This window comes from Triturus cristatus, chromosome 9 (genome assembly GCF_964204655.1).
Source record: "Triturus cristatus chromosome 9, aTriCri1.1, whole genome shotgun sequence".
Classification (NCBI taxonomy): domain Eukaryota; kingdom Metazoa; phylum Chordata; class Amphibia; order Caudata; family Salamandridae; genus Triturus; species Triturus cristatus.
Window position 1 is genome coordinate 459,072,801 of NC_140592.1, and position 23,355 is coordinate 459,096,155.

Consider the following 23,355-nt stretch of genomic DNA (forward strand, 5'->3'; position numbering starts at 1 on the left):
ATGCGGTGGATGTCTTTGCCTCCTAGGTGGAGGAGTAGGGCTCTGCGCCTGTCCCGGGCTATGCCCGCCCCTTAAAAGTAGATCTGGAGACGGTCGGTCCAGTCTCTCCAGCGCGGGTCAATGGATGAGGGGGCGCCGTCCATGACAAAGGGCTCAATGGCGGGGATCAACACCATCTTGGCGCAGACGCAGTCACACCTCGCGGCACGTGCACTGCTTACCTCCTGGGTGTGGTAGTAGCCGCCTGGCCGAGGGTGACGAAACCACTGTCGGGGTTTTCTCCTGTGACCTGTGGGTGCTAGGCCTCCCTGTAGCTTCCTCCCCTTCCAGGGTGCTGGGGGCACACACGTGCGTGGGCTCCAACAGGGTGAGCAGAGATGGCCCCCCTTCTTTCCAGGCACTCTCAGGGGCTGCAGGGCCTTTCCTGGATGCAACAGATTTACCAGGGGCACACAGCACGCTTGCACAGGGCAGGCAGCACCTCTGTAGACTCACAGCCTAGATCAAAGGCTCTCAATCCTCCAGAGATCACAAACCCATTAAGTGCTCTAAATGGGTTCGTTTCCGCCCTTTGTCGCCAGTGTGATGGGGGGAAAGCGTCCACGCGCGTGTGTAATTAGCGCAACGAGGCCGCAGTAATTAATGGAGACGGCTTATTTACTTTACCGCGTGGTCCCGACTGCCTGAGCCGGGCCACGACCCTTTATTTATAGCTGGCGCGTGACGACACGCGCCAGTGCTAACATGAAGCCTCCGACGCGGGTAGACTGCACCGCTACCCCGCGTCGGAGGACACTACACTTCTCATTCCCCGGCGCCGGAGCCCGCCGTCGGTTCAGCAGACGGGGGAAGGCCACTGGAGTAGCTTCACGTCCACATCATCGCTGCTCCCATGGCCCCAGCAAGTGAAGCAGGGCTAACCAGACAGCATCTCCACAGGCATACCCCGTAACCGTTAGGCAGTAATGATCAGGGCATGTCAGCCGTCATCTTGGGCTGCGGCTGCGGCTGCTGCGCATGCAGGAACCAACTCATTCAGGACTAATGGCCCACCAGCTCTTGAAAAGCACCATACAGATGGCTTGGACAGCCATCATGGCAACTGCGATATTGTGGGGATCCCTACCTATCCCCCTATAATCCGGATCGGTAACTACCATCGAGCTACCCTCTGCTGTCAAATCAGCCCTGTGAACAGTGGGGGAACCATCCCTGCCCCTAAAGCCCCAGAGAGATGCACCTGATACTATCCGGCATGGCAAGCCTGCTGCACCGCCGGGACGCAGGGGGGTAGTTCCCTGCCTTGCGCCATGTTGTCGACAAAACCCCCCTCCTTGGGCCCATTAGCGACTACCGGACACCTACCTGAGCCTCTAAACCTCCGGCATAGGTAAAAGGTCAGGACGGACATGGGACTAGAGTGATGATTCTAGCTAGAGACGCCAGTCTTAGAGAGGCTCGAATACAATCGAACTTTGATGGGGTGATACTAAAGTAGCTCTATTTCCGGACTACGCACAGGAGGTGCAACAATTCCGGCATTCCTGAACAGAGGTGAAGCAGAAACTCAGGGCCATGGGACTTCAATATTGTTTGTTGTTTCCGGGTCATTCCTTGTCATCCATGCAAATAAGTCACACTTTTTTGATGATCCTGAGTCGGCTTGGCAGTGGCTTACTGACGATCCCCTGATTGGTGGCTCTGCTGCGTCCTTGTCGCGCCATCCGGACTCTGCTGCCTCACGGGATCCAGCATTGCTGTCGAAGATCCGCAGGCGACACACTCGCTCTTAGAGGCGAAGAAGAGTGTTCCACTCTGAGCCATCTCGGCAATCCCCTTGGATGCGGCCATCATCGCCATCTTTGCCTGTCTCATGTCCCACCTTAGATGGAGAGGAGGGGGGTCCAGATATCCATAGCCCTCCGAACATTCGCCCGCACCAGCAACCTTCCACTCAGATATTGATCTCTCTCACACTCCTGCAATTTGACTGGTGCTGATTGCTGTTGGCTAAATGGCTTTCCCGTTGCTTGTTCATTAGCTACTGTCCTCAAGCGGCTGCCAAGCTGTACATATCTCCCTCTATTGATGGTTCTACCAGACAGAATGGCAGTTACCGCTTTATCCTTCTGGAGATTAGGTACTCTCCTTTGATGATTCTAATATGTTGTGCACATTGTTTTTCTTGATGTTTTTTTTCCCTAAGGCAACAGATACTTCTGAGGTAGAAGTGTGGAGTGGGGTGGGAGTTGGGCTGTGGGGATTTCGATGTAAATTGTTAATGTTTCTAATGATCGATATGCATTGCATGTTCGTTTATTTCTTATCTTCCTTTTCAAGTTTTGGCACACACTCTATCAATACTCCCAGCTGCGAATCTCTCGTCACAACATCACATGGTGCCTTGTTGGCACGCTTTCTTCTCCACCTCTGTGCCCTGACAGGCCCCTTCCCTATATTGTCAACTGCATCTGATTACACTCGACCCACATAATGGTAATTTTCCGAACATTGTCATGGAATGATAAGGGTCTCCTGGATCGAGTGAAACCCGCTGCGGTCCTCACCTACGCCCACTGTCACCTTCCCAAAGTTCTCCTGCTTCAAGAAACCCATTTACTGGGGGATCGTTACCCCTTCCTAGCGCATAAGGGATATGACAGGGTGTTCCACGTAGTGTACACTTGTGGGTCTCGAGGAGTTTCTATCCTATTGTGACGCACGTTTCCCCTTACTATCTCGCATGTCCCACGTGACCCACAAGGCCGCTTTCTTGCTTTGGCAAGGGCCTTGGAGGCTCAAGTGATTATCTTAATATGTGTCTAGTCACCACCCGCAGTTCTCAATAGTTGCCTCTGGGACTTTTCTAAGCTCCTTCTGCACCTACCACAAGGTCTTACATTGATAGGGGGTGACTTCAATGAAGGTCCAATCCTGAGACCAACATAACTGGGCCTATCACCGACTCTAGGCATTCTGGGGCATATTACCTCATGGACTGAATCACCGTCCTCGGCCTCTACGATGCCTGCTGGGTATGGCAACCAAGACTTTACCAATTTACACACATTTCCGCAGCCCATCACACTCAATCACGCATAATAGACTTGCTTGTCCTACATGCCACCGATTGCCGGGCACTATCACAAAGAGGTATATTCAATAATTCTTCACTTCTTCTTCGGATCGGACCCTCCAAACCTGGCCTATGCCCCATGTGGCATCTTAATTATTGGTATCTACAGGATAAAACTTTTGTTCAAGTCCTTAGCACTGAACTCCAAGCTTATTTTCGCACCAACATGGGGTCAGTGGGTAAGATGGCCACCTTGTGGGCCGCTAGCAAGGCAACTATATGGGACTTTGGCAGAAGTCATATTAGGGTACAAGAATGCGCTCGCCCCTCCCACATCACTTAGTTGGAGGTTCACTCCCTCCTCTTGGAGAAGCGTCTAACATCTGATCCCCAGGAAAACACCTCTTGACAGCTTGGGTCTCCTCTATGAAGAAATCCATCATCACTCCCTTGAGGTTGCCAAGCATCTCTGGCAGGCCACGACTGCCCAGATTTATGGTTGGGGAGACAGCAATGGGATGCTGCTGAACTGGCTGGCTTCTCGTCAGCAGGTGAATAGAATCACTCCTGAAATTTTAGATGACAGTGGTCGCTCATGTCAGGCCCTTCAAGAGATCGTGCAGGTTTTTGCTTGCTACTATCAAAACTGGTACACAGCCCACACGGGAAGGGATCCAAGTTTCTCAGATAATTTTCTTGTGGCGGTCCCCCTCCCACGCTTGTCTTCTGTCGAGGCACGAATGCTAGTTGACCTTTTGCAGCCGAGGAAGTTGGAGAGGCCCTATCTTGGTTAGCATCTGGAAAACCCTCTGGACCAGATGGTTTCCCTATGGAATATTATATCTCATTTCATGAAATATTGATCCCCCACCTGTTGTATTTGTATACAGAAGGGTGCAACACATACGCCTTCCCTCCAGAAGTGGACTAAGCCACCATAGTGGTGATCCCTAAGTCGCAACTCCCTTCCAACTCATGTAAGGACTACCATCCAATAGCACTCCTCAATGGCGAGGTGTGAGAAAGTGCCATCTTTCTTGCATGGTATGCCCCCACTTTTTGCTGAATTGATGAATGTACTTTGACTAAGTGTGCCCTGGACTCCTGCCAATCAGGTGCCCAGGGCCTATGTTCCTTCCCTAAAAACGTCAAACCCATATTGGCAAACCCTGGCCACATGTCAGCCCCTGGTAAATGGTACCCTAGGTACCCAGGGCTTTGTGACCAGGGAAGGCCTCTAAGGGCTGCAGCACTCATTGTGCCATCCTTAGAGGCCCTGTACCCTAACACACACACACTGCCCTTGCAGGCTGAGTGTCTGGGTACAAGATAAAACAAAGAGTCGACATGGCACACATCCCTGTGTGCCATGCCCACCACCTACACTGCCCTGGCATACATCAGCCACCCCTCTAGCTGGGTGCCCTATGCCAGTGGTGTGGGCACAGGAGTATGAGCCCTGTGCCCCTACAGTACCCAGGTCCATTCCTGGGCACTGTAAGTGCAGTGCTGCCATTTAAGAGTACATGGTGCTGAGAGCTCGTCAAACACGAACTCCACAGCACCATATTGGCAACACTTAAGACTGAGAAGTTCGGTATCAAACCTCTCAGCACATTAAACCCGCACTGATGCCAGTGTGGGATTTAATGTACAAAACACCACAGAGGGCATCTTAGAGATGCCCCATGAAAACTAACCTACAATCCACGTCTGGTCTGGGAGGCTCCCTAGGCTGCCACACAGCATACATGTTGCTGAGTCTAGGAGCTCAGTACTGGATTACAAAAGTAACAAGAACATACTTGCAACTTGAATTTTCTCCCACAGGGAATCATTGACTGTTTTTCTATGAAATTTCTTCAAAGTGTCAAATTTTAAAATAGCAAAATATTGCCTAAAAATCACAACAGTAACTAAGTCGACTTTTATCACTTGTTTCTAAGAACTGTCCCAGGACTGAATCTAGGATCCAGTCCTGGAGTTACAAAAGTAATCCTGAAAGTAATCTATTGCAAATAACTTAAAACTTCCATTGAGCTCAATGCATTATTGTGTTTGAAATTGTGTTGCCTATTGCAACAACCTGTAACCAGTATTTACAAAAGTCAATTGCATATTGCAAAAGTATTTACCTAAAGCATCTCATTCTGAGAAAGTATATTTTAATACCATATGTTGGTTCTAAAATAAAACAAACATATATTTTTTATATAAACCATTGGCCTAGAGTTCAGTTATTGAGTGTGTGAGACCATTTGCTGACTGAGTGTGTACAACGAATGCTTTACACTGTCCTCTGATACTGCCTTACTGCTCGACCAAGCTACCACTTTAGAGAGTAAGGTTATATCTAACTTTAGCCTCTGCCAAACCTCTGGGGACTGTGGAGTCTGTACACACTCTACCTATTTGGGAACAGTATATACAGAGCCACTTTCTCACACGAGGTTAACATTTTTGCCTCCCTGTTGGCTAATCGGCTGAAGCACGTTCTGGCCACAATGATACATCCAGATCAGTGTGGCTGTATGCCAGCTCATGGCACAGGGCATTACGTCCATCTGCTTCATGTGGCCCTGGCTCACCGTCATAACTTAAGATCCGATCTGGCTCTCCTTCTCATCGACTATGAAAAAGCCTTTGATACGGTGGACTGGGGCTACCTTCAATTAGTGCTCTCACGAGCAGACATTGGGTCTCGTTTTCGTGGTATCGTCCATGCTCTATACTCCAATCCCATCGCACAGGTCCAAAATAATGGGGTCCTCCCTGCTATCTTTCCCATTGGGCGGGCTCGAGACACGGCTATCCCGTTTCCCCCCTCCTTTTTGTACTTGCAATTGAGCCTTTGGCCCAGCTTGTTCGTGTGGATGGCCAGTTTCAGGGATGGAATTGGAGTGCTGCTCAGGAGGACTGTATAGCTCCATATGTAGATGACGTCCTCTTATATTTGGCAGACCTCGCTATAAGTGTCTACCAGTGTCTTCATCTGCTGCGATGTTTCCAGTCAGCCTCAGGTCTCAGGATAAATTCCTCTGAATATGTGTTGGTTTCCTTGACCCCCTCTGGGAATTTTTTTGACTGGCAGACAAGTATTCCTCTTCGTTCACTCAGTTTCAAATATTTAGGTATCTGGGTCACTTCACAGTCGTACTCTCCTTGGCTCTTAAACTCCAGCCTTTGATTCGGAGGGCCAAGTCTGACCTGATTAGATGACAATCATTTTCCTTGAATATTATGGGGCGCATTGCCCTATACAAAATGATGATTCTTCCAAGGTTTCTGTACCTCTTTCAAAATTTACCAATCCGCTTATAACAGGCGTGGTTTCGACTTCTTGATGGGGTGGCTGCAACGTTTCTTTGCATGGGTCTCGACCCCGACTCACTTTCGTGCATTGTCAACCGGGTTCTTACGACGGCGATCTATGGATGACTCGTTTGTACCTTTAATATTTGACACTCCCACCTTCTTGCTATTCATGACTGGTTTAATGGGGGATGGTCCGACCCTGCCTACCGATTAGAATTATTCCTGCTGGGCCTCCTGTGCTTGCAGGCCCTGCTATATTGCTCTCCACTCCCTTCCGCCATGTCAAGTAACGGTATGGCAAACTTATGCAACAGACTCCTTTCTGGCACAGCACATGGTTGCGACCAGCGGTGAAACTTCAGGGCTTTAATACTTCGGATTTCATTGGCATATCCCACCTGGGGGATGTGTGGTCTGGGGCGCACATACATTCCTTTCAGGAGCTTCAAACTACCTACACCTTGGCAAACACCCAATTTTACAAATATCTTCAACTCCGACATGCCCCAATGTTCTGATTCCTTGTCCAAATTCAGTCCTCTTTAGGCCAGGCTCCTAATGGGTAAACTAGGCTAGCGGAATTCCCCAAATCTTTTGCGCCTTGATAATCAATTACCCTGGCACGCTGCAGCATCTTAGACTCCGATGGGAGGGCTGCTTGGGTTCTATTGAAGATGAGAATTGGCGTGATGCCCTAGGCCAATTGGGGCAGAAAGAGCTTTGTTCTGAGAGCCACCAACGCCTGGATCAAACTTCCGTTTTATCTAAGATCTGCCACGGATTTCCTTTTATTTAGGAAAGGTCTGAAGACATGGTTGTTTTCAGCTTAGTCTCAGGCGGGGCTCAAGGGATGGAGGGTTCCAGGTATACAGTGCTCAGCGCCAGGATACCCTTGGGTAACAGTGCGCCTTATAAACCCATATAACATAACATAACATGTCCCCCAGGGAGCTCATTATTTCCTCCCGTTTACTGTTAGTTCAAACATAATACCTTTTCTACGCTTACCTCTCTCTGAACCAAATGCATGAGCGGGCCTCCACTCTAGCTCCTCCTGCTCCCTCTTTGGTATGGATCAGACAGATTTCTACCACATGGTATGGTCCTGCTCAGTGATTGCTGCCTATTGGGAAAGGGTGACCTGGGATTTGTCAGACGTCCTAGGATGGGAAGTCCCCCTTTCCCCTTTGATGTTATTGTTGGGTGTGATTGAGGGCTCTAGAGGCACGAGAGCTGAGCGATCCTTCCTGGGTACGGCTCTCCTGGTTGCCAAGCCTGATATCGCCACCAGGTGGATGTCACGCATTCCTCTCACCATGACCGGCTGGCGACGTGGAGTGGACTGAGTGAGCAACAGGAGCTTGTGGTGTATGAATCAAGAGGCTGCCTCCACCAACATGGAAGAGTGTGGGAGAAATGGTTCTGCCAATCCGTTTGAAATTGTTGGTGGGGAGTAATCCACATTGGGCTGCCTTCATCTATGATGGATGACTTGAGAGCCGCTGATTTGTATAAATGTCAACTCTTCTCCTGTATTGTAATTGATGTGTGTCAAATGTTTTAGCCTGGGCAACGAAGAACCAGGAGGGGCAAAAGGAGGAACCATCTCTGAGTCCACATTGGAGAAACGTGTTACCCGGAGTCAGAAATAAATGACACTGAAAACCTCGTAATCAACATATCTTCATCTTCTTTGAACAACCACGAGATTAAATTGTTACAAAAAGGATCTTCTTTCGTGCCCACATATACCTCAAATATCTTGGAGGCTGAAGTGAGTGTATACAAATTCATGTGCACACTGAGATTGAGACACTTCTTCGATAAAGTTATGACCGAACCTTTTGAAACAAAAGAAAAAACTCTGTTGGGATTAAAAGTCAAAAGCACCTACATGGAGAGGAGGAGCCTAGCGCGCAACCAAGATGGCCGCGTAGGTGCGAGGCTCCCGAGGACCTCCGCAACCTCCTACGATTATCCTGAAATTATCCTGCCCTGGATGAGGGGACTATGTTGGTGAACCCGAGCTGAGGTGGCACCCGTTTCCCGCTTCCGAATCGGACCTCGGACACCGGAGTGAGCGCCGATTGAGGTTTGCGGCATTCCCCTCGCCGGACCCCGGATTTGCGCTGTGGGGTGATCCAGTGACAAAGTGAACAACAGCGGCAGGCAGGGCCTGGCGACTCGCGTACCCCGCACTTTCGCTTTCGCTTTCGCACCACCTTGTCGTCTCTGCGAGGTTGGGTCGCGGAGCCCTTGGTGTTGGTGTGGTGTGGCCTTGCTGGGAGACCCTGCCTGCCTGCAGACTGTGATCCACCCCGCTGCTCTGAGGGGCCCCCCCGGAGCTCGTGGCCCTGCTTTCCTGACCTACACGACGTGGCTGGTGCGACTGGGAGACTGGTGGCCATGGCCACGAAACAAGATGGAGACCGGGCAAAGACCAAATCGACCCGGCGTGGCGCCGTCCATCAGGCCAACAGTATGGACCGCTATACCCTCCAGAAGGGATCTCCCGATGGACCGCGCAAGTCCCCTGAGAGCCCTCCTGATGCCCCAGACCTGCCCGCAGATCTGACTCTGCGAGATGTCATGGGCGCCATTGCCGAGATGAAGGCCTCGGTGGGCCAGCGGTTTGATACACTGGCGCAGAAGATTGATCGGTCCTTGTGGATGTTGGCCTGGTGAGGGGCCGATCTTTCCAAAACCAACGACCGAGTAGATTCTTTGGCCCACACCGCATCGGGCCTAACGACAGATGTGGCGGCCTTGCAAACAGAGGTGCGCCGGCTTAGTCAGGCGAGTGCGCTTATGGATCGACGCCTGGAGGACTCCGAGAGTCGGGCACGGAGGAACAACGTCCGCATTATTGGGGTGCCCGAGGGACGCGAGGAGGCGGCGGCGGATCTCTTTGTGGAGGACCTTATTGCTACCCATCTCCAGCCACGGGGGCTGAGCAAATTCTTCGCTGTGGAGAGGGCCCACAGGGTTCCCGGGGGAAGGCCGAAGGTCGGAGCCCCTCCGAGACCTCTCATCGCCCGGATTTTCAATTTTCGGGATAGAGACGCTATCCTGCAAACCTCCAGACTGCATGGACCGGTCAAGCTTGACAATATGGAGGTTAATTTTTATCCTGATTTCACCCCAGCGGTCCAGAAGCAGAGACTGAGCTTCCTAGGCGTCAAACGCCGTCTTCAGGACCTAAACCTCAAATACGCCATGCTTTTCCCGGCCAAGCTGCGTGTGGAGGTGGATGGTCGCACTCACTTCTTTGATCGTCCCGAAGCGGCCGGGGACTGGCTGGATACTCTGCCCGGGGATCGTGATCGGGGGGGCGGGGGGGGGGGCGGCGGGGGGAGACGGCACGCTGGATCGGGACTGAGGGTCTAATATTGGGCCTCACTCTGGACGAAAATGTTGCCACTTTTGATTCTGCGTCAGTTTTTGTAAGTTCCCCTCCTATGGAGGTTGTGTTGGGTCTATTGGGGGTTCTCCCTCCTCCTCTAGGGGGTTTAGTTAGTCTAACTATATATGGGGCGACAGGCACACTGCACGTTGGGGGGGCTGTTTGGGCTCATGCAGGGGTGCAGGGAGGGGGGAGTTCTGTTGGGGTGGGTGGGTAGGGATGGGGTGTTGTTCGTTTTTATCACAAGGCAAACGTATTTTTGTGTTAGTTCTAAAGTGCTCTCCGGGGGACGAATGATGGCTTCTGTATATGATGGGGGGTAGGGAACTAACTTTGTTGTCTTGGAATGTGAATGGACTGGGGGACAGGATCAAACGGGGTGTGGTCCTGCAGTTTTTGAAGCGAATCTCGCCCGATGTAGTCTTTCTGCAGGAGACACACCTCATTGGCAACTCCTTCTGCGCCATGAATCGGCGTGGCTATCGCCTAGTGGCTCACTCGGGCTTCACGTCCGGCTCAAGGGGTGTGGGCATCATGGTGAAGAACTCGCTCCCGTTGGAGATTGACGAGGTGCTCCACGATGACAGGGGACGTTACACGGTCTTGGTGGGAAGACTGGAGGGCAAAGTGGTTGTCTTTGTGTCAGTATACATCCCACCGGGGCTGCAGTCGACCACCTTTGCGGACCTTGGGCGCCTTCTCCTTGGCCTTCCGGGGGGGCTTTTAGTTGTGGGGGGGGATTTTAATGCGGTGGTATCTGGGTCTGTGGATCGTCACCCCCCTAGGGACCTCCCCCGGGCACAGGCGTGGCTACCCGGCCTCTTGGATACATTTGGATTAGTGGACTGCTGGCGTTTAAAACACCCCACGCAGCTACAGTACACTTTCCACTCGGTAGCCCATGGTAGTCTCTCACGACTAGACTATGTCCTTGTCCCGGCGGCCTATGTTGGGAGGGTGGGAGAGGTGCGCCATTTGCCACGGGGTATTTCGGACCACTCCCCGCTCCTACTGCACTTTGATGTCTTTCCGAGGGGTGAGGGTAGGGTGGTCCCAATCAATCCTTGGTACCTGCGCGACCCCACCATTCGCGCTGAATTGATTAAATCCCTTCAGCGATATTTTGATGAGAATGTGGGGTCCGTGCCTTCGGCTGTACCGCTATGGGAGGCCTTCAAGACAGTACTCCGAGGGGAGGCCCTATCCCTTATTTCCCACGCCCGGAGGCGCGAGCGGGAGGAGGTGACCCGGATCGAGGCTGAAATAGCCGAGTTGGAGGGTAATTTAGAAGGTGGGGTGACGGATGCCGCATTACATGTCCTCCAACTCAACCAAGCGGCCTATAGGGCCCTCGTCACGGAGGCGGCCAGGGGCCTCAGTAGAGAGCAACAGGGGCGACTGTATGATGTGGGTGATAAGGCTGGTAAACTTATAGCGTGGTTGGACAAAAAAGAGAGAGCGAATCGTGTGGTCCCGCTGATTGAGAAAACGGATGGTGTGTGTGTAACTGAGCCAGAAGAAATTGTCTCCTGCTTCGCGGATTATTTCCGTGGGGTGTATTCCCCGGTGTCTCCCTGCTCGGAAGAGGATTCCCGTGCCCGGCTCAGTGATATCGCGCTGCCGTCCCTTTCCGGGGATGACAGGGTGTCGTTGGACGCCGCTCCCACCTCCGACGAGATCGCCCTCGCCATACGCTCGGTCGCTTCCGGCAAGGCCATGGGTCCGAATGGTCTCCCTATCGAGTTGTACAAGTTGCGACCGGATACGCTGGCACCCCACCTCCGGGCTATGTTCCTGGCGGCACACTCGGTGGGCTCCCTCCCGCTGGACCAGCGTCTGGCTACAATCCTGGTCATCCACAAGGAGGGGAGACCTCGGGACCGGGTTACATCCTATCGGCCCATTTCGCTACTGAATGCGGAGCCCAAGATTCTCGCCAAGGTACTGGCCAATCGGCTGGTCGGTGTGGTGGGCGATTTGGTTCATCAGGACCAATCTGGCTTTATTCCCCATCGCAACACAGCCCTTAATCTGCGGCGTTTGCACGGTGTGCTCGCACGTGCCCCGTTCATACGGGAGCCGGCCATTTTGGCGTCCTTAGACGCCACCATGGCGTTTGACACGCTTGAGTGGCCATATATCTGGGCGATGCTTGCGAAGTTTGGATTCGGCCCAGGGTTCATCAGTTGGGTCAAATTGCTGTATTCGGGCCCATTGGCGCAGGTGGTGGTGAACGGAAGAGTGTCAGCTCCGTTCGAGCTGGGCCGGGGCACACGGCAGGGCTGCCCCTTATCGCCGCTCCTCTTTGCACTTGCCTTGGAGCCCCTGGCGGAGTGGCTGCGGTGGGAGCCTTCCATCCGTGGTCTCCGCTGGACCCCTGAGTATGAGGGTATGAGGACCGCGTATCCCTATACTCTGATGACATCCTCTTGTACCTAGCTTCCCCACGTAAATCACTCATAGTACTGGTTGATGTTTTGCATTCATTCGGTCGTAACTCCGGTCTGGTCATCAACTGGGCTAAATCGTGTGTGTATGTTCTCTCCGGGGAGGCTCCTATCCTCCCGCGGGGCTGTCCGATCCAGGTCGCCCCGCAGGGATTTAGGTACCTGGGTGTCTTCATTACTCTGGACCCGGAGGCTCGGTATGATCGGAACTTGCTTCCCCCCCTCCAGCGTCTGAAAGAGGATGTCGCGCGCTGGCGGCGTTTGCCGCTTTCGCCGCTCGGCCGGGCGGCATTGTTTAAAATGATGTCGCTGCCGCGTTTCCTGTACGCGTTGCAGAACACTATGGACCTCGTCCCAGCGCGCTACTTCCGCGAAGTGGAGAGTTTGCAGCGCCGCCTGTTCTGGGACGGGAGGCCACGTATTGCCCTGGCTAAGCTGACGCTCCCATGGTATGACGGGGGGATTGCCCTCCCGGATATTAAACGGTATTATTGGGCCTCCCAGCTAGCTGCGATTAATCAGGGCCTATATGGGCCCGCCTTAAACCCGGCGTTTGAAATGGATAGGATGCTACTTCCAGGTGGTGACCATAATCGAGCGCTCTACTCTAGCGCGCCCGACGCTCGCCTAACGGGCCCCACGCGTGTCATGGTGCGAGTGTGGCACGCGGCCAATGCAGCTATGGGGTGGAAGGACCGTTTGACCCGGGCGTCACCACTATACGCGTCTGAGCGGTTGGGCTCCTTGTGGACCTCGAAGGGCTTTGAGAAGTGGGACTTAATAGGCATTAGCAAAGTGGGGGATCTCTGGACGAGGGGAGGATTTAAAACGTTCGAGATGCTGCAGACGGAATTTCAGTTGCAGGGCAGTGAGTACTTTCGGTATTTGCAGGTCCGGCATGCGCTGGGCTCCGTCTTTCCGGACGTTGCCTCCATCCCGGAGTGTTCCCCCCTGGAGGATAGAGTGCTGGATGGACACGTCCCTGACAGCACGATCTCACTGATCTACAAAAAACTGATCAACGACCGCTCAGACTTGTTGACTGCCCTTCGTGAGGCTTGGGTAGCCGATGGGCTGGAGCTGGACGACGAGGACTGGATCTCCGCGGTGGCCTCCCCGAAAGAGGTGGCCATACCGGCTCGCCTTCGTTTCGTCCAGCTCAAGATACTCCACAGGGTCTACATGACGGGGCCAAAGCTCCTGCGTATGGGCTATGCTGAGGACGGTTTGTGTAAGCGTGGGTGTGGTGTGCTGGGGACTTTTCTGCATATCTTGTGGGAGTGCCCGGAGGTGGAGGGGTTCTGGCGTGGTGTGCATGAGGTGCTGCGAGTGGTCACGCATGTGGCGCTGTTGCCCGAAGCGAGGAGATGCCTGTTGAATGTGTGGGAGCCTACCGATTACTCAGTGCCGCAGACGTGGTGGGTGACTCTGGGGTATATGGTTGCCAAGCGTGATATTGCCCAACTGTGGGGATCCCAGAGGCCCCCGACTGTCTCGGCCTGGAAGGAACATATGGATTGGTGCATGTTTCGGGAAAAGGTGGTGTATGTGGCGAGAGGTAAGCCTGCGACATGGGTGAAAGTATGGGGCCCCTGGAACGCCTACCGCGGGGGAATCTGTGCTCCACCGTTATTGCCCGATCCGTCGCCGGCCCCGTCCCCTTAGCCAACTCATCCCCCCGGTACCTGGGCATTAGGTGTACCCAGCCCTAGTTCTGATCTCTCCCCCCTCTTGAGATTCCTATGGATGGCTAGGATCCCCCCTCTAGGGGAGCACGTGTTGCTATTTCCGATTGAGGATTGCCTTGTGGGTTTGCTTGTATTTGTTGTTCTTTAAGTTTAAAATGGAACCGTATAGTGGGGTCTGGACAGTGTGGCTCGCAACGATGTTACCTCCTGTGCATGCTCGGCCGCAGCACCATGTGTTTTATAAATGTATATCGTATGCTCCTTTCATTGCTAGCGGCCGGCCGGAAGGTTGTAGGCCCATATTTGTATATTTTTGAGTCTTGTAATAAACGGTTTCAAAAAAAAAAAAAAAAAGCACCTACATGGCACCCATCAGCCATAAAGTAATAGACACTTTTGAAACGCTAGTTAAAAATGATTTACAAAAGATGTTTAAACACAACAAAATCAGACACTCAAATCTCACCATGAAAGATAAGAGCACTTCAAAACATCTGGCTAACAACACACAGATCTTGTGCATTAATGCAGACAAAGGAGGAGCGTTGGTTATAATGGATACCTCTCACTACAACCAAAAAATCGACAAACATGTACTTGATTCAACCATCTATTCTAAGATAGGATTTAATCCCATTGAACACTTCCAACAAACACTCAAAACCATCCTTAACAAAGCGGTCAGTGACGGCACCATTGGAGAAACACACCGGAAATACTTAATCCAGGAATTCTCTGCATGTCCAACACTACGGATGCTTCCCAAGATTCACAAAAATCTTCTTGATCCACCGATGAGACCAAAAGTATCCACAAGAGGATCAATCCACGAACCAGTAGGTAAATATTTAGACAAACACCTACAACCTTTGGTACAATTATTGTCAACTTATATAAAAGACACAACTCAATTTTTAAATGAAATCAACAACATTTCAACACAATGGAACGAACACATGCTTTTTTGCACCATCGATGTGACGGCACTGTGTACTTCAATACCCCACAACCTGGGCATAGAAGCCATTGAACATTTTCTACTACAGACTGATCTCAATCAAGACTTCAAAATCTTTTTAATGGAACTCCTTCAATTCATATTGTACCATAGCTATTTTTCTCACAACAATCAATTCTACTCACAACTCACTGGTACATCCATGGGGAATTGCGCAGCTCCCAGCTATGCAAATCTTTTCATGCATAAATTTGAACTACATCACATTCTCAATGTCACAATCTTGAGTACACATCTAGTATCAATTTTTCAATACATCAATGACATTTTTTTAATCTGGCATGGCCCCAAGACCACGTTGATCACTGCTATTGACTAATTAAATTCAGTGGATGATCGCTTAAAATTCACTTACAATATTGACAACTCCCAAATAAACTACTTGGATGTGTTGGTATATATTAAGAACCAAAAAACTGAAACCACTTTATACAGGAAAAACACCGACAGAAACAATTTGTTACACTTCAGCAGCTTTCATCAGCCAGCATTAAAATCACATTTACCCTATTCTCAGCTACTGAGGATCAAGAGAATTATATCGAATTCAGATTCACTTCTTACCAACACACTGGAGATGCAAAATCGCTTTCACAACCGGGGTTATCCCAAAAAGATAACATCTGAAGCAATAAAACGTGTTTCTTCAATTTCTAGATCACAACTATTAACTTCCAAAAATCTCACGAAAACCACTTCCAGATTGACATTCGTGACAAAGTTTTCAACTGAAAGCACAAGTCTCAAAAAAATCATATTGAAGCATTGGCCTATGCTCCAAGTAGAACCGGACTTCAAAAACTCTTTCTCAGAGAAACCACTTTTTGCGTACAAGAGAAGCAAGAATTTAATTGAACTTCTCAGACCACGTGTCATGGCGGAATCAAATTCAGAGTATAAAGGAACCATACCCTGTCACAACTGTGGCAACTGCAACAACATCATCAGAGGAAATACCACACGTCATCCAACACAGGCCTATAACATCAAACTTTTTACTACAGCCACATGTGCTTCCAAAAACCTGGTATATTTATTGAAATGCCCATGTGGATTGGTATACATCGGTAAAACAGAGGGGAAAATTAAAACGAGACTCAACGAACACAAAAGCAACATACGCAACAAGAATTTAAAATCTGTTGTGGCTACACATTTCATTGATCACAACCATAATATCAGCCAATTGCGCTTTTTAGTATGTGAAATCGTGGACATTGAAGAAGGAAGAGACAAGAAACATCTACTACAAAGAGAAACATTCTGGATCAAAAAAATGAACTTGTTGGTGCCGCATGGCCTAAATGATCGCATTGAATACAGTTGCTTTTATGAATAATTGAATTGTCCTTTGCACTACTTCCAGTATTCTTCTAATCATTCCTCTAATCTTTTTACTCCTTCAATCTTATTCTACTTTCTTCACTTGTGTATCTTTCAATGTTCAATTCTTCATTTTTTCCACTTCTACTTTTGCTTTCATCGTTTAATTTTCATTCATTTTTTTATCTGTCTCTCAAGGTTTTAATTTGCACCCTCCTAATCACACTATTTCCATTTTGCAACCTCGATATTACTTTTGATCTCTCTGATTCATCCGGATTTCTTTGCAACATCTCAATCACACTGTCTCCATTTTGTAATCATTTTTGATTTCTCAGATTATCCGGATTCCAACTCATCCTTTATTATTTTTGTTCTCTCTCAACTTTACTTCCCGTTTCTCTACCTTTTCTTTCAATATCAACATAACCCTATTTTTTCTAGTTCACACTTTTGATTAATACTACCAAACCACATTGTTAAACCATATTCATTTTTTGAACCATATTACATTTATGTCATTTTTTACTTTGATCGATACACCTTTCCCTATTACACGATTCGCTCTTCCAATATGTCCGCCACAGATTCACCTGACAAACACTGGTTGCCGTTGTTAGTACTTTCTCACTTTCTAACATTTCGCGGGCCTTATTTGACGAGAGCACACACACTCTGGACACAACAGCCGCGGGAGGAATGCTGTCGGTTTCACCTTCGTACTAAGGTAACATGATTCACATTGATTCGGCATGTGTTCACGGCACCCGCTGTTTCAAACGCCATTGCGTTATTCATTCATTCTTCTGGTATACTGATAAGTCATTTAATCCATCACGTGCACACTTGTGAATACCCATTTACGCGTGTTCACCATTGCCTACAGGCACAGCGTATTTCATTTATTTAATGCACCCGTTCCTAACGTTATTGCGTTCCACTCTGCACCTTTGCTTTTAGCACCGTCACACTAACACCAACGTGATTATATATGAACAAAATTTCTTATCTAGCAACAAGAGACTCTCTCTATACACGCACTTTTTTTCACCGTTCATCTCACGCAGTATTCTTAGATTCCATAATATATACATTCATGAGATCCCGTCTTTAGAGCATGGTTATTTCACTTTCATGTTGCATTTTGGCTTTCACTGGGATAATCAGAGCACAAGTCACAATGTTTGCGCACCTATTTTCTTCATCATTTCCGTATCACATATTCATTCCACAAACATACAGGTCGCCTGACTTTCGTCCATCTCTACTTTCTTTAGGAATTTACTCCCTGACGAAGGGCAGGGCTAGTGCCCGAAATGCATTGGGGTTTTCGTTCGGATGATTTATTTAGAGATCAAGAATAACCCTTTAAACTGATCTATTTCAAAAGAACATCATTATCTCATGAATACAATGAGGATATGATACCATATAATGAACAATAATTTTTTTATTTGAATTATCCAAACTTTATTGATTATCTTTACAAACTTTTGAATGTTCACATAATTGGCAGTGCGCACGGAGGGACATCTCCCGAGTAGGGAAATGCAACCTTTTAAAATGTTTTAGCATTGCCACATACGGAGGTTTAAAACCAATAAAGATTTATTAAAAAAAAAAAGAAAACCACCGCACTGGTCACCTTCAGCCTGCTAGCGAGAGCCAGTGCATGCTGGAGGTACATTGGGGCAGCGGGGGAACACAGTATTGCACTGAATGGCGGCATGGCACCAGGAGCACAGCAATGGGTATCCTACTCCAGCTGCGCTTAGGCACACCCCACACCGGTGGACTTAACAATGCCAGGAGTCCCATTTACTCTGGCGATGAGGAATTAACAGGATTCCTGATTGAACCCTGAGAATCCCTGAGTAATGGAAAATTACCATGGGAATTTGCTATTCCAGGTCAGTTTGCCCCGGTAATTTGTCATTCTTCCCCAGTGATTTTGGAGAAAATATGAGAGCTCCGCTGTAACACCATAGATCTCATAATTCCCAGTAGTGCTGGTAACAAGGTTACTGGCCTGATTGAGAATCACAAGCCTCTCCTAACAATAGCGTATACGGCATGGGGTATATTAGAGTATGAGGGTTGACATGGGCCCACGAACATCCACGTAGCAAAATGTATCCTTTAAGCAACAGCATAAGGCGTATTGTGTTCCCACCATAGCGTGTTGGTTTTGGCCAAGGCGGGTATTATTCACCCTTTTAGCAGTAGCTTCTAATGCTCTGCCCTTGGGTGAGTCTACCCGCCATCTTGAAAAAAGCAGACAGCTACTTTAATTCTAATTTTCATAGCTTTCTATTTAGTTAAAGAGAGTGCAGAGACAGTTGAGAGTGCACCAGCAAGCTCAATTGGGAGGCTCAGAACCTGTAAATATTATCTTCCGTGTCATGCTCCAAAATATAAATAACTCCAGAGTGGGTGGACAATCATGCAGTCCTTCCTAAAATAATATTGTTTAGTTTGCCTCTTTCCTCTTAGCCGGAGCGGCGGTAGGTTATTGATTACTTAGGCCTGTCGATCCTGCTACCTCAAGTGCAGCATTCCAAGGCTCTAAAGTTGGTTCTTGCGCATTCTTGGTTTGCCTTAAACATTCCTGGTGATCACCCTTGACTTTATCTACTGGGTTCTCTTTGTGATGATACTATATCGCTACTTCTTTATGAAGTTGTATCATTCTGCTGAGTGGATTAGCATAAAGAGTTTGATGCAGTGCTAAATTTTAAACATTATAAGTGCCAGGGCCCAAGATATTTCTCAGGAGGCAACTGCAGTTTGCCCCAACTACAGTCCCTGCCAGCGCTGCTAAATACCAGTACCTTCAACACCTACACTATAGTCCTACAACTGTGACAATTTGGACTATATTAGTTGATCCAAAGCTGTAAGAATGGCCTGAGAAACATAGTATTATTTTTTTTTTACATTAAATATTGAATGATTAAACACTTTGCTCATGTGCTTGTTTAAAAATAGACTGAAAGCGCTACCATGTGGTAGGCTGCCATAAATATGTACTGGTGTTACGGAATAAGTGTCAGAGCTGAGCATGGGCAAACACTGGCACAAATTAAACACTGGTTTGATGCAAATGTTACCGTTTTTGCTTTCCTCATTTTATTTTATTTCATTTCATGGGAATCTGTTATTTATGTTAACTATCTTCAGAGACATTTTGCAAAAAACAAGCAAGCAACAGCCTTCCTCAATTAAATATTTTGTCTTTTTTTTTAAACATTTTTTTGCTTCCTATGTTTATATGGTTTATTTTGCTCCCTTTTATACTTGGGGCAGCCCGATTATGATGGACCCACAAAAAACGGTTGCAAATTGTGCACCCACTAACCTGAGTATGAACAGAGTGTGCTAATTACTAATGTGCAGTTTGCATCCCGTTCCGATATGAACACCTCAGGATGGGGAATAACCACCAAATCACATTTAGCTTATCTTCATCTATCTTGAAAACATCAGGAGGCCATTAATTCAGAAATACAAGGCTGTTGGTGTCGCCGTTTGCAGAAAAAACGTACACAGCCTTTTTTTTTTTAAATTGCGAAAATAATACAATTGTATATTTTGGGAATATGTGAAAATAAAATCTTTTATCCACATCCTATTTCAAAATAGAAAGTACAAGTTGCCTATGTGCTAATTACTAAAAATAAGACTGAAACTTTAATGCAAACATGGAAAAAACAAAAAAAAGGATTGCACTGGCAGTGAATAGCCTTAGTGCATAAAGCTTTAAAGGCCAGGATCTATTTATAAAGCCTTTTACTAATATGTTAAGATGAGGCCTGCATTTTCTTTGGTACCCTATTTTTTTTCTAACCAATCTGCTGTTGCCATTTTGATTTGGCGGATGTGATCTCAGCAATGAGTTTCCCGGTTAACTGAGGAGGTTCCACTGACAGAAACTCACTTGTTCCCCAACTTTTAATGAGGTAAGGAACCCGGAAGTGTGGTGCATGGTGACCACCTCACTCTAGGTCATTGCGAACACTGTCTCCAGTCCTGAACTTTCACCTCCAAAACATTGTTTTTAGGCGTGTTAGTGTAATAATATCAATGAAAGCAGAGAAGACTGTAATACTCTCACGCCAAAACCAGGACTGGAAACCGTGTTGGTCCACCTTGGCCTGAGGGAGGTGGTCCCCCTTGTGAGGGAATGGGACTTAGATGGGTTTCCAATTGAACAGGACACATGCAAAGGGAATATGGAAATGGCTTTACCTTACACTCCAGAGACTAAGGGATCATCGCTGTTTCTCGTCTTGCAGATGAACGCGATGCTGTGCAGAAGAAAACCTTCACCAAGTGGGTCAACTCGCATCTGGCGCGAGTCTCGTGTCGGATAAGTGACCTGTACAATGATCTGAGGGATGGATACATGTTGACAAAGCTGCTGGAGGTGCTTTCTGGAGAACAGCTGGTAAGGACACACAGCTCACCGCAGTTGACTCAAATTGTGCGGCCTTTATTCCATCTCTGCAGGGAGCGGCATTGTACAAAATTATACTATGCAAACAAAGCGAGAGGCATATCACATCTTATGCTTATGAACAGCAACACAAATTTTCATGGGAGTGTCGACATGGGTTTCAGCCTACGCTTCTTATGCTGTAAGTCAGGACTGTGCTAAAGAGATCCCTGGGAACTGGATCCATGCAAGATTTTCAGGATATCCAGATAAAATAAATTTGCATACAACTAACCCGTATGAAACTCATTAACCTGGTCAGCGGTTAATCCTGAAAGGATGACATTGGTTCTCCCTTTCAGGACCCACGTTGGCCACCCTGGTTTATTGTACGCGCTATGTCGTTGATACCCTCAGCAGGCATTAAGGGCACGGCGTATCGTTGACAGTAATATGTAGAGCGGTAGGCACCCTCAGGCTTCCCAGTGGACTATTCTGTCCAGTAGATTCGTGTCTCTTTATGATTAGCAAAAGATACTAAATTATATTTATAGTGCTAAAAATAGCATTTGCAGATCACAAGGGATTTGCCAAATTGGCTGGAGGTTGCCATCATTTTCAGAGCAGCATTTCCTTTGGGATTATCTGCTGTTTGACTGCAATCCCGGGAGAATCGTTGCTGTCTCTCTGGCATCCTAAGAGAAAATCATTGTCCAAATATCATCTGACATACATATCATGTCCTAAATATTGTATACAAAAATATCGCCCCTTTGGAGTTAATAATAAAGAATATCCAATGAGATAATATTTTTATAAGCGATATGTAGGGCTCCGTACTTGGGTCAGATGGTATTTCTCTTTACAATATTCTGATTTACAACAATCACAGTCAAACAGACCATAATAGACACATTTTTCTACAAGACCTAGAACCTTGGCAACCGCTAACCTAGTGAGAGGGTCATGTGCACAAATGCAGCAAACAAAATGTCTCCCCCTGCCCACCTGGGTCAGTAATTAAAGATAGCCATGGGGGTGCAGTGGGCCCCTCGCATCCCTGCATCCTGGGGCCACAGCATCTATGGCATATTGATGGCTACAATCCAGCTACTCTCCCTTATCTCCATCCCTCTATAATCTCATCCCTTCCTTAACATTCCATTATCTATCCGCTGTTGCTTCCCTCTTGCCCCTCTCATTTGCCCCTTTCATTTTCTTCTCCTTCTTCCCCTTTCCTCCCTTTCCTCCCCTTTCTGCCTCATTTCCCCCTTATCCTCTGTGTTCTCACTTCTATCTGCGTCCTACATGTCTCTCTGCACACCTTCCCTTAATCTCACTGTGTTCACAATCTTTTCACCTACCTTTTTCTTTCACAGCTATATCTGTTCTCCCTTCTTCCTCCTGTTCTCGCAAGCATGTCTCACCAAAATCACGTATGTTTGCACTCTCTCCCTTTTACATCTTTCCTTTTGTTCGTTATCTGCTATCTCTCTCACCCTTATCTCCTTCCCACTTTTTACGGATTTCTTTCCTCTCCTTGCGACTGTTTCGCCTCTCCGTTTTGTTCCCTCTCTTACATTTCTCCCTTATTCTTCCCTCTCTTTTTCTCTCCTACCGTTTCTTTCCCTCCTTCACGTCTCACCTTTATTCCCTTTCTCTATGTCTTCACTATTTCTTCCCACGTTTTCTCTCTATATTCAGAAAGTCACTATTTCTTCCCACGTTTTCTCTCTATATTTAGAAAGTCCCACTTCTTCACTCTCGAGTAAATACTAGCCAGGTTGCAGAGAAGAACTCTCAAAGAAACTTCCCAAAGCAGTTTTCCTTTACTTCCTGCTGCTGCAGGTCAGCCTGCCCCCAGCTCACCCCCCCCCCCCCCTCACCAGGCTTCGGTTGCACTGCACTGTTTGTACCACTGCTAGCTACACGCCTGTAAACATATACAGTTTCCTCCCTTACAGCTGATCGTTTCATTTTAAAATATGTTAGTTGTTTTTGTCCAAATATTCAGGAATTGGTTTTAATTAATTCGTTTATGTACTACTTTTCTAATAGAAAGCCTCATTAGTAGCCATGTGCAACTCAGCTGAAGAAAATCTGAATGAGACCAGCTTAGTGGGTTTCACAGTCCTTACTGCAGTGCTTAATTTGTAAAATATTAAGTGCCAGGGTTCTGACCAGGAGGCCACTGCAATGTGCATCAAGCATTGCTCTTGTCATCGCTGCCAAAACAACTACTAACCTTCTCTCTCGCATGTAAATGCGACAGTTCAAATTATTCCAGGTCCCCAAAGCTAAAGGAGTGGCTGGGGAGGCAGGTATTAGCAATTTTAATGTGTATTGTATTCCTAAACTACCGTTGCCCTGCTTATCTCTAAATTAGATGAGTAGCGCCACCATGTAGTGGACTGTTCCAAGTATGGTGTTGACAATTAGGTGCCGGTGCCAAGCACCGGAAACCAATTAAGTGCTGGTGCTTAGCACCGGAAAGCCCCGGCTCAAATTAAGCACTGCCTTTCTGAGTATGTTGACCTTATAAATGACTAAGGGCCAGATGTACAACCATTTTTAGCAGTCACAAACAGATAACGGTTTTTGCTATATACTAACCCTATTTTGCGAGTCGGTAACGTATTACCGACTTGTG

General features: G+C 48.0%; 1 protein-coding gene across 1 annotated transcript in view; it reads left to right on the forward strand.

The window, feature by feature from the left end:
• SPTBN4 (spectrin beta, non-erythrocytic 4) overlaps positions 1–23,355 on the forward strand; it is a 1,597,753-nt gene that overhangs the window by 211,486 nt on the left and 1,362,912 nt on the right. The window contains exon 3 of the mRNA XM_085625377.1: positions 20,566–20,717. Within this exon, the coding sequence (XP_085481503.1) occupies positions 20,566–20,717 (152 nt within the window). The remainder of the gene's footprint in view (positions 1–20,565; positions 20,718–23,355) is intronic.